The sequence below is a fragment of the Pelodiscus sinensis genome, chromosome 3 (genome assembly GCF_052426305.1).
Source record: "Pelodiscus sinensis isolate ZL-2025 chromosome 3, ASM5242630v1, whole genome shotgun sequence".
NCBI classification, from domain to species: domain Eukaryota; kingdom Metazoa; phylum Chordata; order Testudines; family Trionychidae; genus Pelodiscus; species Pelodiscus sinensis.
The window spans coordinates 128,622,264-128,640,023 of record NC_143054.1 but is presented as its reverse complement, the minus strand read 5'-3'; the positions used below and the strand labels follow the sequence as shown (position 1 = coordinate 128,640,023).

Here is a 17,760-nt window from a genome sequence, read left to right as displayed (position 1 = left end):
ACTGCTCCCACAGTTACTGTTACGACCCCACACAGTACAAGGGAAATGGTCTCACCATGAACAAACACTCCACATCAACCTTCTCAAGCTCAGGGTGGTACGATATGCGTGCTGTCATTTCCTGTTGTTCATCGCCCTCAAAACAATCAATATCATAACAGTCTACACAGCGTGTATGTACTACATCAACCCGCAGGGCGGAGCCCCATTCACCTCCCTCTGTACAGAGGCTTATAAAACTATGGAACTGGTGCATCACTCACCACATCAACCCTATTGCCACTTAGCTTCTCAGGACACTCAATGTGATGGCAGACAACCTCAGCCATATCTTTTTGGACCAGCATGAGTGGGAACTAGATACTTGAGCCCTTTGAGACATCTTTTGCAAATGGGGCCAACCTGAGATAGACCAGTCGAAAATGCCACCTACTCTATTCCAGAGCAGCCCTCGGCAGAGTTTCTCTAGAGGATGCTTTCCTCCTAGAGTAGGACACCCCTCTCCTATACGCGTTTCCACCGCAACCTCTGATCCACTGAGTGGTAACCAAAATCAGACAAGACCTCACAGATAATTCTGGTCGCATCGTCATGGTTCAGACAGACTTCGTTCCCTTGCCTGCACAAGTTAGCAACTGCAGATCCTCATGTATTTCCTCTGCATCACGACCTCCGGACTCAGCACCACAGCAAAATTATCCATCCTGATCTGAGGAAACTTCACCTGAAGGCATGGCTTCAGGATGCCAAAATTACCTGTTCTGACAGGGAAAAACAAATACTCATCAATAGCAGGAGGGAATCCACTAGAAAAACATACATTTACATGTGGACGATGTTTTCACGATGGGTAATATAGAACCATCTTAACTCAGCTGATACCACTTCCATACCAATGATACTTGACTACCTCTTGGGACTGAGGGAAGCAGGACTCTCTTTTAGCACAATAAAAGTTCATGTTGTAGTGATCACAGCCTTCCACATAACCACTGATGGTACTTCTATTTTCACATATCCCATCACCAAACGTTTACCGAGTCCCCCATTGCTAGCTCCCTACCCCGGATGCCCCAGTGCCCCCCCAGTGTCAGCCCCTGCCTCTTAGAGCCCCCCCACCACAAGAGCTCCCCAGTATTAGCCCCACCCCAGAACCTCCAATGCCTGCCTCACCCCCCTCATCTAGCCCTGTGCTGCTTCCTAGGTCACAGCTGCTCTAAAGCTGCTCTGCCAGGCTCCATACAGCACTCCTGCCATGCGGCAAACTGCTCTTCTGTGTCTGGGAGCAGACCTACCCCTGCGCCATGCTGGTTGGCTGAGAGGTGGGGCAGGACACGCCTCTTTCAACAGCCATGGCAGGAGGACAGGTGGTAGGAAGTCTATTCCACCCCCAGAGCTGCCATGGCCCAGCAGCCAGCAGTTAATGGACCAGTAGCAGTCTGCAGACTGGCGGTTGGGAACCTCTGTGTTACATCATCCACAATAAGCAGTCACCAAGTACCTTAACAGCTCACTTCACCAAAGCGGTGGCTTCCACCACAGCCTTTCTGAACAATGTCCCGCTAGAGGACATTTGCAAGGCAGCAACTTGGTCTGACCACACTATCGCAAAAATTACACTCTTACCTCCTCTGTCGCTCCAGAAACATCAGTTGGACAGGCGGTGCTGTCCACAATTTTGGGAGCAGGGCTCCAAACCTGCCTCCATGATATGAACAATGCTCTGTAGTGACCCAGAGTGGAGCACCTACGGGGATATCACTCAAAGAAGAAAAGAGAGTTACTCACCCCATGCAGTAATGGAGATTCTTTGAGATCTGTGTCCCCATGGATTCTCCACTACCCTCACTCCTTCTCCTACTTTGAAGCCACTTTGGGTCTGCAACCAAGGTAGAGAAGGAATGAAGGCACCACAGGCTTAACAGGCACCAATGGCACGAGGATACACCAGCACTCAGAGTGGAGCACCCATAGAAACACACATTTTGAAGAACCCCTGTTACGGCACAGGGTGAGTAACTCTCTTCACCTAATAGTTACCTATTAAACCATTCAAGAGAGATGTAAAAATGTTTTTGGATCCCTCATCTTTAGTGTTAATCTAAACAAAAAAATATTTTTACCGGTAGGTTGTGAAACTCATTGCCACAATGTCTCATTGAAGCCAAGAGTTAAGCATGATTTTTTAAAAATCATATGCTATATGAATAGCATACCTTGCACTGCTATAGTAAATATTTTTTAAAAACCTTTGAAAGGGATATAAACTCTCAAACTTCAGGATATAATCAGTTGTCTTGCTCTTGGGAATTAAGAGGAAACTTTCCTGGGAACCAGCTTACACAACATCTGCTTACTACAGAGTTACTTTCTCTTAAGTACAGGCAGTCCCCGACTTACGCGGATCTGACTTATGTCGGATCCGCAGTTACGAACGCGGCTTTTCTCGCCCCGGAGGACACGGACTGCGGGACCTCGCGATCCTGCCGCCCATGTACTCCAGGGCGAGAAAAGCTGTTCTGTGTCTCCCTGGTCTGCAGACCAGAGAGACGGGGAGCAAAGCCGCGGAGCACGCCCGCAGGGGGACAGCTCAAGCCCGCCCGGGCTGTCCCGTTGCGGGCGTGCTCCAAGGCTTTGCTCCCCGTCTCCCTGGTCTGACCAGCAGACCTGGGAGATGGGGAGCAAAGCCTCGGAGCACGCCAGCAGTGGGACAGCGCGGCGCGCCTGGACTCTCCCGCTGCCCGCGTGCTCTGCGGCTTTGCTCCGTGTCTCCCAGGTCAGCAGACCAGGGAGACGGAGCAAAGCCGTGGAGGACTTGGGCATCCCCACCCCAGTCTCCCTGGTCTGCTGGGGAGGGGGGTGCAGCTAGTGCCCCCCCCCAGCAGACCAGGCTTTTCTTGCCTACCCCTGGGGTAGAGCAGCTGGGGGCTGCTGGGTTGGTTCCGCAGCGCTGCTCCGGACCAACCCGGCAGCACCCCAGCTGCTCTGCCCCAGGAGTCCTGATTCAGCCGCTGCTGGTCAGTTTCAGCAGCGGCTGAATCAGGACGCCTGAGGCAGAGCAGCTGGGGTGCTGCTGGGTTGCTCCAGTAGCGCCGAGGAGCCGCGCTACTGGAGCAACCCAGCAGCACCCCGGCTGCTCTGCCCCAGGCGTCCCCAAGTCAGCCGCTGCTGAAACTGACCAGCGGCTGACTACAGGAAGCCCGAGGCAGAGTTGCTCTGCCCCAGGCTTCCTGGAATCAGCCGCTGATCAGTTTCAGCAGCAGCTGACTTGGGGACGCCTGGGTTTCTTAAGTTGAATCTGTATGGAAGTCAGAACTGGCATCCAGATTCAGCCGCGGTTGAAACTGATCAGTTTCAGCAGCGGCTGACGCCAGTTCCGACTTACATACAGATTCAACTTAAGAACAAACCTACAGTCCCTATCTTGTACGTAACCCGGGGACTGCCTGTACCTGGTATTGCCAGTTGGTAGAAACAGAATCCTCGACTAGATTGATTATTGCTCTAATTTTTCTTTCCTGTGTACACTGTGTTGTATGAAATTCTGAATATTTCTTAAAATTCTGTTTATATATATTTTTCAAATGCTTTTACATTTAGGTATGATGAATGGATAAAAGCAGACAAGATAGTGAGACCTGCTGATAAAAATGTGCCAAAAATAAAGCATCGGAAGAAAATAAAGGTAAATCTTTTTTCATTAAATCATTTTATTACTTAATTTACTTTTATGTAGCCTGATTTTATAATTATAGCATTTAAATGGACTTGGAAATGCATGATAAAATTCGTTTCTCGTCGTCTCTTAGAAGCATACACTTTTTTAAAGAGACGAGTAACTGACTAATCGTGTAGTTGATACAATTTGTATTGACTACATGATTAGTCGATAAGGGAAAATGCTTTGTCCTGGCATGCGCTGGTCCAGGAACTATCCCCTTTGTGGCTCTGCAGTCTAACTGTATTACATATAAAATGCAGAGCTGCAGTGGTCCTGGACCCGTGCAAGCCGGGACTGAGCCAGACTTGCTTGGTCCCAGGTCCAGCAGCCCCTGTCCGAGGGGCTCCCAGTAAGGAGCTAGGACCCCCTGCAGACAGGGGTTGCTCCCGGAGCAACCTCTGCCCTCATCAGCCTCCCTTATTATTACTCGACTACTCGCTTACACCTCTATTTAAAGCATGACTTTTGTCCTTCCCTTTTGAAAAATATCTTCCTTCTCTTCTTTTTTTACCTCCCAATTCATCTGGTGCACAAAGCTATTCCCCCATCAGCAATGGCAGCGTAGCTCTGGGAAATAAAATTTGTGAGCTCCCCGGCTGCCTGAAGCACAAACCTTATGCTGAACCTTCATAAATGTGTCTCATATCTTACTTTTTCAACTTCTTGCCAGTGTTGGTAGATTGAAAAAAACAAACAAACATATTTTGGGACAGACTTTGAGCAATTCCTTGTGCAGGGCAAATGGGCGTGAACAACCTTCTGCCTTCCCAGTAGGTTCCCTGGTCATTCGTGCACTCTGAACATGAGGACTATTAGAATTCAGTGGTTCTGATAAAGCCAGACTTGCTATAACCTCTCCTCCTTCCTCATTGGCACAGCACAAGGGTGTGCCATTCAATCCAAGCTGTGACAACAGTCATGCTTTCTCACTACAGTATCCCTTACTGTAGAGTCTAGCATAGTGGAAGAATGGTTTAGCCCTTAAATATTCTTCTTCATATAAGGACTATTCCTCATCATATAAGTGTTAAAGAAATTCAGATTTTTGGTGTTAATACTTGTGCATAAGCCAAAATACAGTATATGCATATCTTTATAAAGGAACAAAGAAAAATCTGTTCTTAGATTTTGTGTTCAAAATGACTGTCTGCATTGCTAATTGAAATTCACCTTAAATTATATGTTAGCACTAGAAGAGCTTTTAAAATGTGTTTATCCTTATCTTAGAATAAAACTGACAAAGAGAAGGATGAGAAGTATTCTCCTAAAAACTGTAAATTGCGACGCTTGTCAAAACCACCTTTTCATACCAGCACATCACCGGAGACTGGGTCCAAATTTGACAGCACTGAAGCCAAAAACTCTGAACAAGCTCCAGTTAAATCTATAGAAATTACTTCTATTCTTAATGGGCTACAAGGTATTTTATACGGATTTTCTAATTCAGAATGTAATCATTTTATCAGTATCAAAAAGTGACAGTACAGAGTTGAAGTGAACTATAAATTGAAACTTTTGATAGAAGTAGTATCATTCTGAGCATTAGATTATTACTATTAACTCAGAGTTTCTCTCTCTGTTTATGCATGTCTTTTTATTTACAAAGTGTTTTTATATATTTTGCACATAAATAGCACATTTTTGTCTGAAGTGCTAAAAACACACAAACTTTCTGAATAAATATTCTGGATTCAGATGATTTGTGTAAATTTTAAAAAATCAGTCCACCTCTAAAATAATAATTTGAAAAAAAAAATTCTTCTGTGTTTTCCCCTTATTATGTTTGGCAAAGCATTTTGGCTATGCTTTTTACAAATAATTATATGAAAAATTATAAAACAATACAGAGAACTTAATGCTATCATTATACAAATATATTTTGGAGCCATGATAGTGAGATTGGTAGTGACTCCGCAATTAGTTATAATTAATTTTTAATCACAAAAGCCAATTTGGCATATACATAAGTATTTTCTGATAATAGATTCTTTCCATCTGAAATCTTTAACTTTTTTGAAAATCTTTAAAAATAATATGTCTGATCTTTACCTGGTTGTCAAATATGCATAGCTCCATTGCAGTTAATAGAGCAGGGGTGGGCAAAAGGGCCTCAGTGGGCCGGATCCGGCCTGCCAAGTGAGTTGATCTCACTCGTGGAAGCCCTTTTGCGCAAGATCTCGTATGCCTCAAAAAAGGAGGTATACAGGATCTTGTGGAAAAGGGGGTTTTTGCACATAACAGACCTGTCTACACTGCTTGTTTTTGCGCAAAAACCTCTTGCGCAAAAAGCATCGGCAGAGAATATGCAAATGACAGCACAATACATGCTAATGAGCACTTCATTAGCATGCTCTCTGCCGACAGATACCTGCAATGTAGACATAGCCTCAGAGTCCAGGCTTCAGCCTGAGCCCAAACATCTATACTGCTCTTTTTGGCCCAGCAGCAAAAGCTCCAGTCATTTGACTGAGCTCTGAGACTTGCTGCTGCATGTCTTTTATTTGTGTGTAGACATACCCTAATAAATCAGATGTGTGTGTCCCAGTGCACCTTTTAGCATCCTTAGGCCCTTTACAAATGGGATCTGTAGCCTTCAGGCACATGGCTAAGTGGAAGCATATGAGCTACAGGAAGCCTGATATAAAGCTTCCTGTCTGTTAGGCAGGGACAACAGACTTCACTAGAGAAACCCAGTGTTGGGGAAAGCCCTAGTGTGCATGTCTTCCACAGTAGCTGAAATAGAGCTGGCTGGAAAGAAAGTTGTCTCTATCCACCTTTCACTGCAGAAAGGTCTCAGTAATTGGTACAGCTTTTAATTTAGATGATGCTAGCTACAGGGAAATGATATTAGTAAAAAGTGAGCTTTGTTTTGTGAGATGTGAACATAGAATGAATGAGAATGCAAGATTTCAGGCATATTAAGGGTTTCAGATAATAGTGACACCCAAGTAGTAATAATAGCAGAAATCATTAACATTTAGAGATGACAGCTTTGGGAACTGGCCAAATGGTGTTTCTAAATTGTAATTCTTAGTTAACATTAAATATTTAGTGCATTAAAAATCTTTTATTAAAACATTTATGGGGCTTCTTTGGTCCATTTGCATTATATAGAATATTCATACATGTAGATCAATAAAACAGAGTTTTATTTAGACTTGAATCTGTAACTTCCTGCTCTCCTTGGTTCTTCAAAAAAGTATGTAATTCCCTGCAGATGCTTGATTATATGGGATTTGCAAACTGACAAGCATTGCTGCTTATCTAGCTATTACACTTCCTAATAAAATTAAGCATTTGAAAATAATCTGTTATTTCTCTTCTGGGTATATGAAAACAAAGGATTTTAACAGTACTTTAGTGTGTGTTAGTATCCATTTATCTATGTTCATGTATTAGGGTTTTTTAAGTATTTCATGTAACAGATTTCTTTTTAATAGCTTCAGAAAGTTCTGCCGATGATAGTGAGCAGGAAGATGACCAAAGTGCCCACAATGTACATAATGATGGCAAGGAGGAATCTCAAGATGAGTCTATAAGCCAGGACAAAAATGAACTCTGTCCAAAAGAAGAGCAGAGCAGCTCATCTCCCCAAGAAGAGGGTAAATCCCTTGCAGATGTAGCACCATCTAAGTCAGTGTCCAAATCACCAGACAGACTGCAAAAAGAGTTGGAAGAATTATCTGATGATACTGACTATGAAGGAGAGGATGAAGCCACAAAGAAGAGAAAGGAAGTTAAAAAGGAGGTAGTAGATAAGACAACAAGGCTACAGGTAAAACGAGGTAAGCGAAGGTATTGTGTCACAGAGGAATGTGTAAAGACTGTGTCACCTAATAGAAAGGATGAAAAGTCCAAAAGCAAAGACTCCCATAGCTTAGAACATAGTAGTAACAGCTCCTCAGATGAAGATGAGGACGACAAATCTAAAATAAAAATAACGCCGACAAAAAAATACAATGGGTTAGAAGAAAAAAGGAAGTCTTTAAGGACAAGTGCTTTCTACTCAGGGTTTTCAGAAGTGGCAGAAAAAAGAATAAAACTTCTAAATAACTCGGATGAAAGATCTCAGAATACCAGAGCTAAGGATAGAAAAGACGTTTGGTCCAGTATTCAGGGACAGTGGCCCAAGAAAACGTTGAAAGAACTTTTTTCAGACTCTGACACGGAGGCTGCAGCCTCACCTCCACGTCCTGCTTCTGAGGATGCTGCAGTAGAAGAACAGCTGCAGACTCTTACAGAAGAGGTTTCTTTGCCTAGCTCTGAACTTGAAAAGCCTTTACTAGCCAGCACAGATGTTAAACCTGTTGAAGAGAAACCAACTGAAATGAATGACAAGAAAGTTGATTTTCCAAGCAGTGGGAGTAATTCAGTGCTAAATACTCCTCCTACAACCCCTGAATCGCCTTCATCTGTTACTGTAACAGAATCTAATAGACATCAATCTAGTGTACCAGTCTCAGAGACTTTGGCACCAAATCAAGAAGAGATACGAAGCATCAAGAGTGAAACGGATAGCACAATTGAAGTGGATAGTGTTGTGGGGGAACTGCAAGACCTTCAATCTGAAGGAAATATTTCTCCAACAGGCTTTGATGCCAGCGTCAGTTCAAGCAGTAGTAATCAACCAGAACCAGAACATACTGAAAAAGGTAAAGAGAAAACAGTATATCATGAATTGTCTGTATATTATGTATTGAATTTTCATATGCAGTATACAGTTTCTCATACTCATTTTTATTTTCTGTATTTTTGTGTTTTGGCATAACTAACTGTCCAAGATTGTTCCTCAGGCAGCCATCACAAACTGATTTTAAGATCTGACTAATTTAGCTTGACCACAGTTTTCTTAAGAGAATATATTTTCAAGGAGCATCTGTCAGAATAAGAATGTGATAGTGTAAATGGTTAACCCAGGTTCATCAGTTAACCTACATGGTTATATGCAGCCCTGCCCCTCTTTCCCCCATGCTGCTGCCTCTGATACAAAGGCGGAATTGGAGGTGGAGGAGCCAGTGCTTTCAGGGAGCTACCTCTCCCTTCTCTCATGTAAACATATAACCGCTGTAAATTTTAGCAGTTACACGTTTACCAAAATAAAGGCATTTTTACATCCCTAATCAGAATTCACAATTAATTATTAATGCTCCCTGAAGTCTTAGATACTTTATGTTGTATTTGTGATCCTGTAGATATTTAAGAGCTTTCCCATGATACACTGCTATTTTCAAATATTGAGAAATCAATTGTAGGCATTTCCTGTAGTCTTAACCTTATCATACAGGTTCTGCTGTGGAAGTAATTCAGAATTTAAGCCATTTTTAAGTATTTAGAATGGAGACTGGACTAATTTTCCACTCTTGTGACTCAAAAATGGGTTTTAATTTTCAAATTCACCCTGCTAAAATGTAAATTGCTATTAGGTCTCCAACACTGGAAGAAAAGGTTCAATCCTTATAGCACTTGTGTACATGTTTAGGTATTTGCAAGATTAGGTCCTAACACTGTTTTGTGAACCCATGAACTATATTTTAGTCCAGTCATTTTTAGTATAGTCTTAACAAATATTTTTTCATTTACATCACTGCCTTTTGATACACGGACTAAAAGGAACCCATTTGTTTTTAAAGACACTCACAAAATTGACATTTATAAGTTTTGTTGTTATTGTTTTCAGTAAAATATACAATTTAACAGAGCTATAAATGGAATCATGAAATTGCAGTTTAATTATTTCTTCATCTTAGCAATTTACAACTATCTTTAAGAGCAAAATGCTTAACTGAAATTTTTCTCAGTTGACTGCTCTCAGAGCACTATATTCTCTTTTAGTTCTGTTCTTGTTCTTCGTGCAAAAGAATAATTAGGATTTATTTAAACCAGGAAGGAATTCATTTCTGGAGCCTCTGAGAAAGTAAATCTGTACAATTCTTTCACACTTAATAATGGGTAGCTTGAAAGTTTGCTGTTCAGCTTTCAGGTACACTGTATAAGAAAATGTATACCATGTGAAATCCAAAATGATTTCTTTACTTTCAAGTTCTGTTTTATAATATTAGTTACACATTACACTTTTTATGTATTCTATTCTAAGCACCTTTCTCTGGGTCATGTTTCTTCGTTTGTAAAATGCAAGGTGCCCATGTTTAAAAAAAGGATTTTGTAAGAACCTGTAGTTTCTTAATTTTTAAATGATTTTGCTACAGGAGACCATGTTATCTGTAAAGCAGGCAGTTTGAGTCCTGTACAGTTCCCATTTGATATTTTTTTAAACCATGTCCTGGAATATATTTCAATCTCCCCTTCCTAGTCTACGTTTTTCCCTTTGGCCATAAATATCAATAGTCCTTTCACGTTTTAATTCTGAGAAGCATAGATATGGGGAAAAGGCAAAATAAAAAGCTGTTGGTACTTCAGCATTATCTTCTAGACCACAAAACAGTTTCATTTCCACAGAAAACTGTTCAAGCAGGTTTAATGCATTGTGACTTATTTTTTTCTTGAAACTAAGCTATCATATGTTGTCCGTATTTAATTATACTGATGAAGAGTTTGAGTGTTTTTTGTACTATAAAAGAACAAATGTATGATTGACATATCTTAATGGACTTTTTTAACAGGATGGTGGGATCTTAGATTACTGTAGTATTGTAGGATATTTCTTATCCACCAGAGGGATTCCTAAATTAGAGTTCAAACTTACCCTGTCTCATCTTAAACAAAACACATATACAAAAAGCCCTTGATATTGTTGGCTGGTGCCTTACATACATGCACTGTCTGAAAACATTGTTGGTATTGTTGTTTCCATAGTTTGCAAGGCTGCTGAAGGCATTTTTAAACTGGTATTATCATCAAAGAGAAGTGGAGCTCTTTTCCCAGTTTTCCACTTATAATTAATCTTAATAAAATTTCCACCTGATCAAAGACCTGTTTTATTTGCAGTACTTAAACACCAAATGTCTATATATGTCAGGAAAATATATATTGAATCATATGACCTATCAGTTACGTGCAAACATCTAACACATTTTCTCTTTTACTAGCAAACTTAGTCTGTGTCCTATCTATTCCCAGCACCAGTGTGTACACACAGAAAATTAAACCCAGTTAATTGCAGTTGAGAAGAAAAGTCACATGATTGTAAATTTAAGTCTCAGATGATTTGCCTGAGGCATCTATAGAGAGAAAGAATTTAAACACCTAAAATATAAAGTTTTACAGTATTTTCACCAAGTCTTTAATGATTTGTTAAAATTGAAGTTTGTACAGGTCAAAAAAGACTTAAAGATGTTCAGGGAGGAGGCAGTTCCTCAAAAAAGCAGAAGAGAAGCCACAAAACGTCAGTGGTGAACAACAAAAAGAAGAGCAAACCTAGTAAGTATAGCAACTTGGTGCAAAATGAAACCTGGGCTTAGAATATTTTATATTTGAATGATAAGTAAAGACAAGTTACTTTTAATGACAAGTTTATTTAAAGATAACGTATTAGAAAATGTCCTAAGGAAAGAATTCGTAATTAATTTTAAAGTGATTAAGCTGTTTTAGCTGAGCTCAAGAGTATTTAAAATTTCTTGCTATGCTGTTTCTGGACCTGATCCTTTAAGGTCCTCAAAGCCTTCAGCTCCCATTGTAGTCAGTGGGACTTGTAAGAATGTGGCATGTTATAGGGTTTGGGGTTTTTTTTCAAAGAGGGGAGAAAAGAAGATACTTAGGGGTGTAAAAATTCATATATTTTAAGGAAGGGAATAAGAACTCTGCAGAGTGTAATTACATACAGTGAAAGCTTTGTTATCCGGCACTCATGAGAAATGGTTGCCGAGTAATTAAATGTGGTGGGTAACAAAGCTTATTGCTCTGTCTCTACCCCTTACTGTCAGATCTGGCTCCCAGCAGCTAAAGGCAAACTGAGAGGGAAGGAGATGCCTGCTGATGTCAGTCAGCAGTACCGGCTGTCAGAAGCCCCGCCATGGCTAGCTGAATAGGCACTTGCCCCTGAAGATGCAGCAGTATTGTGACTAGGGGCAATGCCAGTTAAAAAAGTTTTCCTGTTTTAACAGAGTTCTGGATAACAAGGCTTTCACTGTGCTGTCAAGGACAGTTTTCACACAATTTCACATAATTTAGAGGTGGTGATATTATTTACACAGGACTACCAGTGTTATTCACAGCTGTATTCATCCACCCGATCTATTTGTTGCATATTGTGACACTTCACAAGTAAATCTGACATTTAAAAAAAAAACAAATAAAAAATGAAGAGGTAATGTTAGGTTTTCCTCATAAGTAGCTATTATTAATGTATAATATAGATTGTTTTCCCGCCTGCACTATGAAACTAGACAGTTCTGCTTTATCTTCTACTGGAAGCTACATTTGTACTGAATGTACTATGTGATATTACCTGAACAATTCTGGAGGTGAAGTTCACTCTTCCTTACAGAAGGCCCGGGTAGTCATTTTTTGTGCAGGACTTTTTGCAGCAGAATTTTGACTTTCATTTTTTCTCACACACCCCTCTACCTATGCACCTACTTGCTTTCAGGGCTGGTTGTGTGTAACCTTAGATTTATATGTTCCCCCTTAGTAATTTTAAAAAAGTAAATAAAAACAAACTGAATTATTTACTGTTCAAGCTTATAGGGCATTTAGAGATAATTTAATTTAATGACGAACTGTGTATGACACACTGAATGATAAAAATTAAAAACTTTAATATAAAATAGTTAAATCAGCATTATGAAAATCACAATCATACATGAATGTATACTCGCATTCAAAGATAAAATGATGGATTATGGGGTGATCAGTACCTAAATGGTGAGAATGGGCATAATCCTTTCTCTAACAATACCTTGGTGTTGCATGAGTGTGCCTAATGTAAAATTAGCATGCTAACCTTTTTATAATCAATTATAATAACATCCTTTAATTAATTAACATTAAATTTTCTTTTTACAGTAATTAAATTAAATATTCTCTACTTTTTGTTGGCTATGTAACATTAGCATCTTAATTCACATTTGTGTAAATGCCACAGCAATAATTATTAATATAGATAACACTTTCAAAATATTATCACTGTAGCTAAAATATTTGCAGAAACCATTTAGGACCAAACATATTTACAGTCGGACTTAGAGATGTGTCCTAGTTTACGGTCAACTTGCCTCTAACTTGCATCTGTTCACTTTATTCATATTTGACTTGCATGACTATTTTCAAAGTTTAAGAAATGTATTTTGGGGCCTACTTATAATTCATTATTTCTATATAAACATAAGCAGGCACCATTTCTCTAGGCAAAACTTGGGATTGCAATTCAGATCCTGTTGCCCATTCTGTTCCTCCAGTGCAAGATTTCAGTACCACTGACAATAGATGTTTCTGTGCGTTACTCTCCTGTCATTCCTCTTGCATAGGACCAGTGCAGAGTTTCTCTTCCATAATGTGAATGGGGTACTGAGACCCCCTAGGGCAGGTGTGGGGAGTCTTTTTTGGTTTGCAGCTACTAACCCACAGAAAAATCAATTGGGCCACGCACAAATAAGAAGCAAAAAACCCCCACAAATCATCACTAATGTGGTGCACCCAACTGAGAAGCAGGGAGAGACTCCCCCCCATTCCCCTTGCAGACTAGTAGATCTTGTATGCTCCAGCCCTGTGGGATGGTGGCGGGGGCTGGAGTACCAGCACAGGAAGGAAGGAATGCTGGGGTGGAGAGCCATGAGCCTCGGGGGATGGATCTAGGCAAGCTGGGGGGCCACCACACGTTCCCCATCCCTGCCCTATGGCCTACTAGTGCTCTTCAGTGATGCATCAGGCTGTTTGCTGGCTCTCTTCACTGGGGATGTAATTTACCCTTTATATATTCAAAAAGAAAAAAAACTCTCTGCTGATATTTGGAATCAGCACTTGAGGAGTCACTAGTTTGATTAACACATATATTGTGTATTTTTGTGATTGTTCAGCAAACAGCAGTGATAGTGAAGAACTTTCTGCTGGTGAAAGTATGACCAAGTCTCAGCCAGTAAAATCAGTTTCCACTGGAATGAAATCTCACCATACCAAATCACCTGCAAGAACACAATCTCCAGGAAAATGTGGGAAAAACGGAGAGAAGGAATCTGATCTCAAGGAACAAAATAATCGTTTGCCTAAAGTTTATAAATGGAGTTTTCAAATGTGTAAGTATCTCTTTTAAACTAGATCTAGTTTAATCCTATAGTAAGAAATAGTTAAAAAAAAACAACCCTAAGTATTTTCTTTCTGAATTACTTTCAGTCCTAACATTCCTGAATCTTTCTCTGGGTTTAACTTTCTAATTTTCTTTGGGTGAAACTTACTCTGGTCAAAATGTAGAAAGCACCCCGGCCCCTGTGCACTTCTTTATATAACACTTATTTTTTTACATGTAGGGTTTAAAGTCATTCTTAGTTTTTTGAGCTAACTATCCAGTACTGGTATGACTGTTATATTTCTTATGTTTAAGTAGGGTTATATACCATTTCTCCCCCTGCTGCCCATGATTATCACTAAGAAGTTTCCCAGATTTGGTAGTTAGTCAAATCTCTTTGTTCTGTTTTACTTTAATAAAACTGGAACTAGAACAGATTTCTATCCTGTTATAACAATAAACTTCTCAATTTTATGTATTATTCAGCTTGGATGATTTAGTTGTGTTGTGAGGCATGAAGTTGGAAAAAATGTGCTTTAATCTACATGAAAAATGCATCAATAGGTGATTAGTGCACACTGCAGTGCCTTATTGCTACTACAGAGTAACTTCAATTTAACTCAATTTAATTTCTTTTTAAAATAATCCTTTTTTAGAAAGGAATTTGGAAGGGAGTCGTTAATGCAATACTATCTTTCCACTGGGGAGAAAAGGAGGGCTACAGAAAATACATGGGGAAAGGATTTAACACTGCTTCTTTAATGTAACAAACATACTTAAGACCCTTTCTTGTTTATACTGTCCCCCATAAATCCAGCTGCCCTTTCCAATAGTTAGTGGTCCAACAGTCATTTTCAGCTCTATTTCTATTATAAAACTCAGACTTCTTGTTTAGGTTTTGTTTACTTGCTTGTTTGTTTTAAAATGAGAATTAGAAGTGACTGTATGCTATAAGCTACTGCTGAAAGCATATCTGGATATAAGGGGTATAAAGAAGAGGGCAGCTTAAAATTGCATTTACTCCCTTCTGACTCTTTTCCGATTGTTCTTTTCCCTTTATGTTCCTAAGGCCAAGTCTACACTGAGAGATAAGGTCAAATTTATTAAGGTTGACTTTTTAACACCCAATACTGTAAAATTGAAGGTTCATGTGCCCACTCTATGCAAGAATTCAGTGTAGTTCGAAGTTGTGCATCCCCAGTAGTGTCGCTACCATCAGCTTTGAAAACCATGCACTATGTTCCTGCGCCTCTTTGCATTCAGGGTTATGCTCCATGTTGGAACAAAAGCTGTGCAGCAGGTGGTTCTTAGTATATGTCGTCAGCATCCTATAATGCACTCGTTTCCTCTCTCCCCACCTGAGAACAACAGCAAACAGTCTTTTCGTTCCCTTTTTTCCCTATATTATCCATGAAGATGCCATAGTAGCATAAGCATGGAATCCATTATGGATCCCATTGAGCATCAAAGCATTGATATTACCCATAGTGCACCTAATGCTGGAGTATGTCCAGAGTGTATCCAGGGTTCACTAGAACGAGGGTGAATTTTGGGCAGCCACGAATATACTCTTATGCATAGCACTAGAGTTGAGCAACTGGAAAATGCCACCAACATTTCATCCTCTAGACACAGTGGAACACTGGCTCTGGTGCTGTCAGACAAGTACAGACTAGTGGGACCGCATTGTGATACAGCTATGGGATGATTAGCAGTGGCTGCAACACTTCTGTATGCATAAGGCCATGGGAATTTGTGAACTGCTTCCTCTCCACCTCCCACCCTGAAGCACAGGAATACCAGAATGAGACAATGGAGATGCATGTGGCAATTGCCCTCTGGAAGCTTGCAATGCCAAACAGCTACCGGTCAGTTGGGAATCAGTTTGGAGTGGGGAAATCTACAGTGGGAGCTGTTATGATCCAAGTTGCCGAGGCAATCAATACTCTTCTGCTGCGGAGGGTAGTGACTGGTAATTGTGGAAGACATAGCTGAGGGCTTTGCCGCACTGGGGTTCCCTAATTGTGGTGAGGCGACAGATGGAACACACTACCCATCTTGGCACCCAACCTACTTGCCAAGGAGTACATAAACTGTGAGGGATATTTCTTGATGGTGCTACAGGGACTGGTGGATCACAAGGGTCGTTTCACTGACATCAACGTGGGAAGGTCGGGAAAGGTGAACACACACATCCTCAGGAAATCTTGCCTCTTCGACAAGCTGCAACTCTTTTCCCCAGACCAAAAAATTACCACTGGAGATGTTGAAATGCCAATAGTGATCTGTGGCCACCCAGCCTACCCTTTGCTTCCATGGCTCATGGAGCCATACATAGGCAGCCAGGACCACAGTAAGGAGCCATTCAAATACAAGCTGAGCAAGGGCAGAAAGAAGAATAGTAGAATGTGCTTTTGATCATTTAAAGGGAAGGTTCTACAGTCTGCTGACTAGGTTAGAACTCAGCGAATGCAACATTCCCTTTGTGGTGGCAGCCTGCTGTGTGCTCCATAATATTTGTGAGAGTGAGATGGAAAATTATCTGTCAGGGTAAGGGCCTGAGGCACAGCCCCTAGCCAGGAATTTTGAGCAGCTAGATACGGGGGGCAATAAGGAGAACAGAGCAAGGGGCAATGCAAATCAGAGAGGCTTTGAAAGATAGTTTTATGAATGGTCAGTTTTGAAACTCATGTATGTTGCTCCCAACACTGTGCTCCTGCATTCAGTGTGCTTGTCTGTAATTCACCACCCCTTCAACAGAAGCAGTAAAGAGATTCAGAGGGGTAACCAAGTTAGTCTGTAACAAGAAAAACTTAAAAAACCAACAAATAGTCTAGTAGCACTTTAAAGACTAACAAAACATGTAGATGGTATCATGAGCTTTTGTGGGCAAAACCCACTTCTTCAGATGACTGGTATATAATGAGTCCAGATCCAAGGATAAATAAGAAAAGCGGGGTGGGGGAGAGGAGAAATCATGCATTTTTATATCGGGAATACAGCAGGGACAGAAAAGGAGTCCAGGGAGATAGCTTCAGGGGGAGGTGCATACGATCACAATTGTGAGAAGGACTGCCTTTTGCTTCACAACACATTCCTGGGGGTTGAGTGTGAGGCTGTCCTTGACTCCCTGCCCTCCATGTTGTAGGGCCTCTTGGAGAGAAGGCTGTGGAATTCAGTGAGGAAAGAATGTTGGTCCGCAAAAGCTGGAGGCGGTGCCTGTGCATGTAGGCAATCATGGAAAGCTGCTACACGGACCATTATATCTGCCATGGACAACAAGACTCTCTCCTGGCTCCTTTCTTCCAGTTCCCTGCATGCTTTCCTGTCCTCATGCTCGGTGCACATCTTGTCCAGCAGCATATTCCTCCACTCCTTTAAACATTTTGGTTACATCTACACTGCAGGCTTTTTGTGCTAGAACAGCCATTCTTGCGCAAAAACTTGCAGAGCGTCTACACAGCACGCGCATTCTTGTGCAAGTAAATTTACAGTAAAACATCAGAATAGAGAGCGTCTTGCGCAAGAGTTATTCCTCTCCCCCACGAGGAATAAGCACTCTTGCGCAAGAAGGCAGTGTGGATGGGCAACAGGGGTTTCTTGCGCAAGAAATCCCTATGGCTAAAATGGCCATCAGAGCTTTCTTGCTACCATCAACCATGACTGTCCACGCTGCCATGGATGCTCTTGCGCAAAAGCACATCTCTTGAGCGAAAACACATGGCAGTGTGGACGGTGCACAACAGTTCTTGCGAAAGAAGCCTGCAGTGTAGACGTAGCTTTCCTGTCCTAGTGGAAAAATTTCATTTCCTCCTTTAAACATGTCATCCCTAGTCTGTTTTCCCCTGCAGATTTGTACCAG

General features: G+C 41.1%; 1 protein-coding gene across 4 annotated transcripts in view; it reads left to right on the top strand.

Moving 5' to 3' along the window:
• The window catches only part of ARID4B (AT-rich interaction domain 4B), a 150,913-nt gene that overhangs the window by 121,866 nt on the left and 11,287 nt on the right, over window positions 1–17,760 (top strand). For all 4 annotated transcript variants that reach the window (XM_075924772.2, XM_075924771.2, XM_075924770.2 and 1 more), the window contains 5 exons: window positions 3,601–3,685; window positions 4,949–5,141; window positions 7,162–8,373; window positions 10,985–11,098; window positions 13,693–13,908. In XM_075924772.2, the coding sequence (XP_075780887.2) occupies window positions 3,601–3,685; window positions 4,949–5,141; window positions 7,162–8,373; window positions 10,985–11,098; window positions 13,693–13,908 (1,820 nt within the window). The remainder of the gene's footprint in view (window positions 1–3,600; window positions 3,686–4,948; window positions 5,142–7,161; window positions 8,374–10,984; window positions 11,099–13,692; window positions 13,909–17,760) is intronic.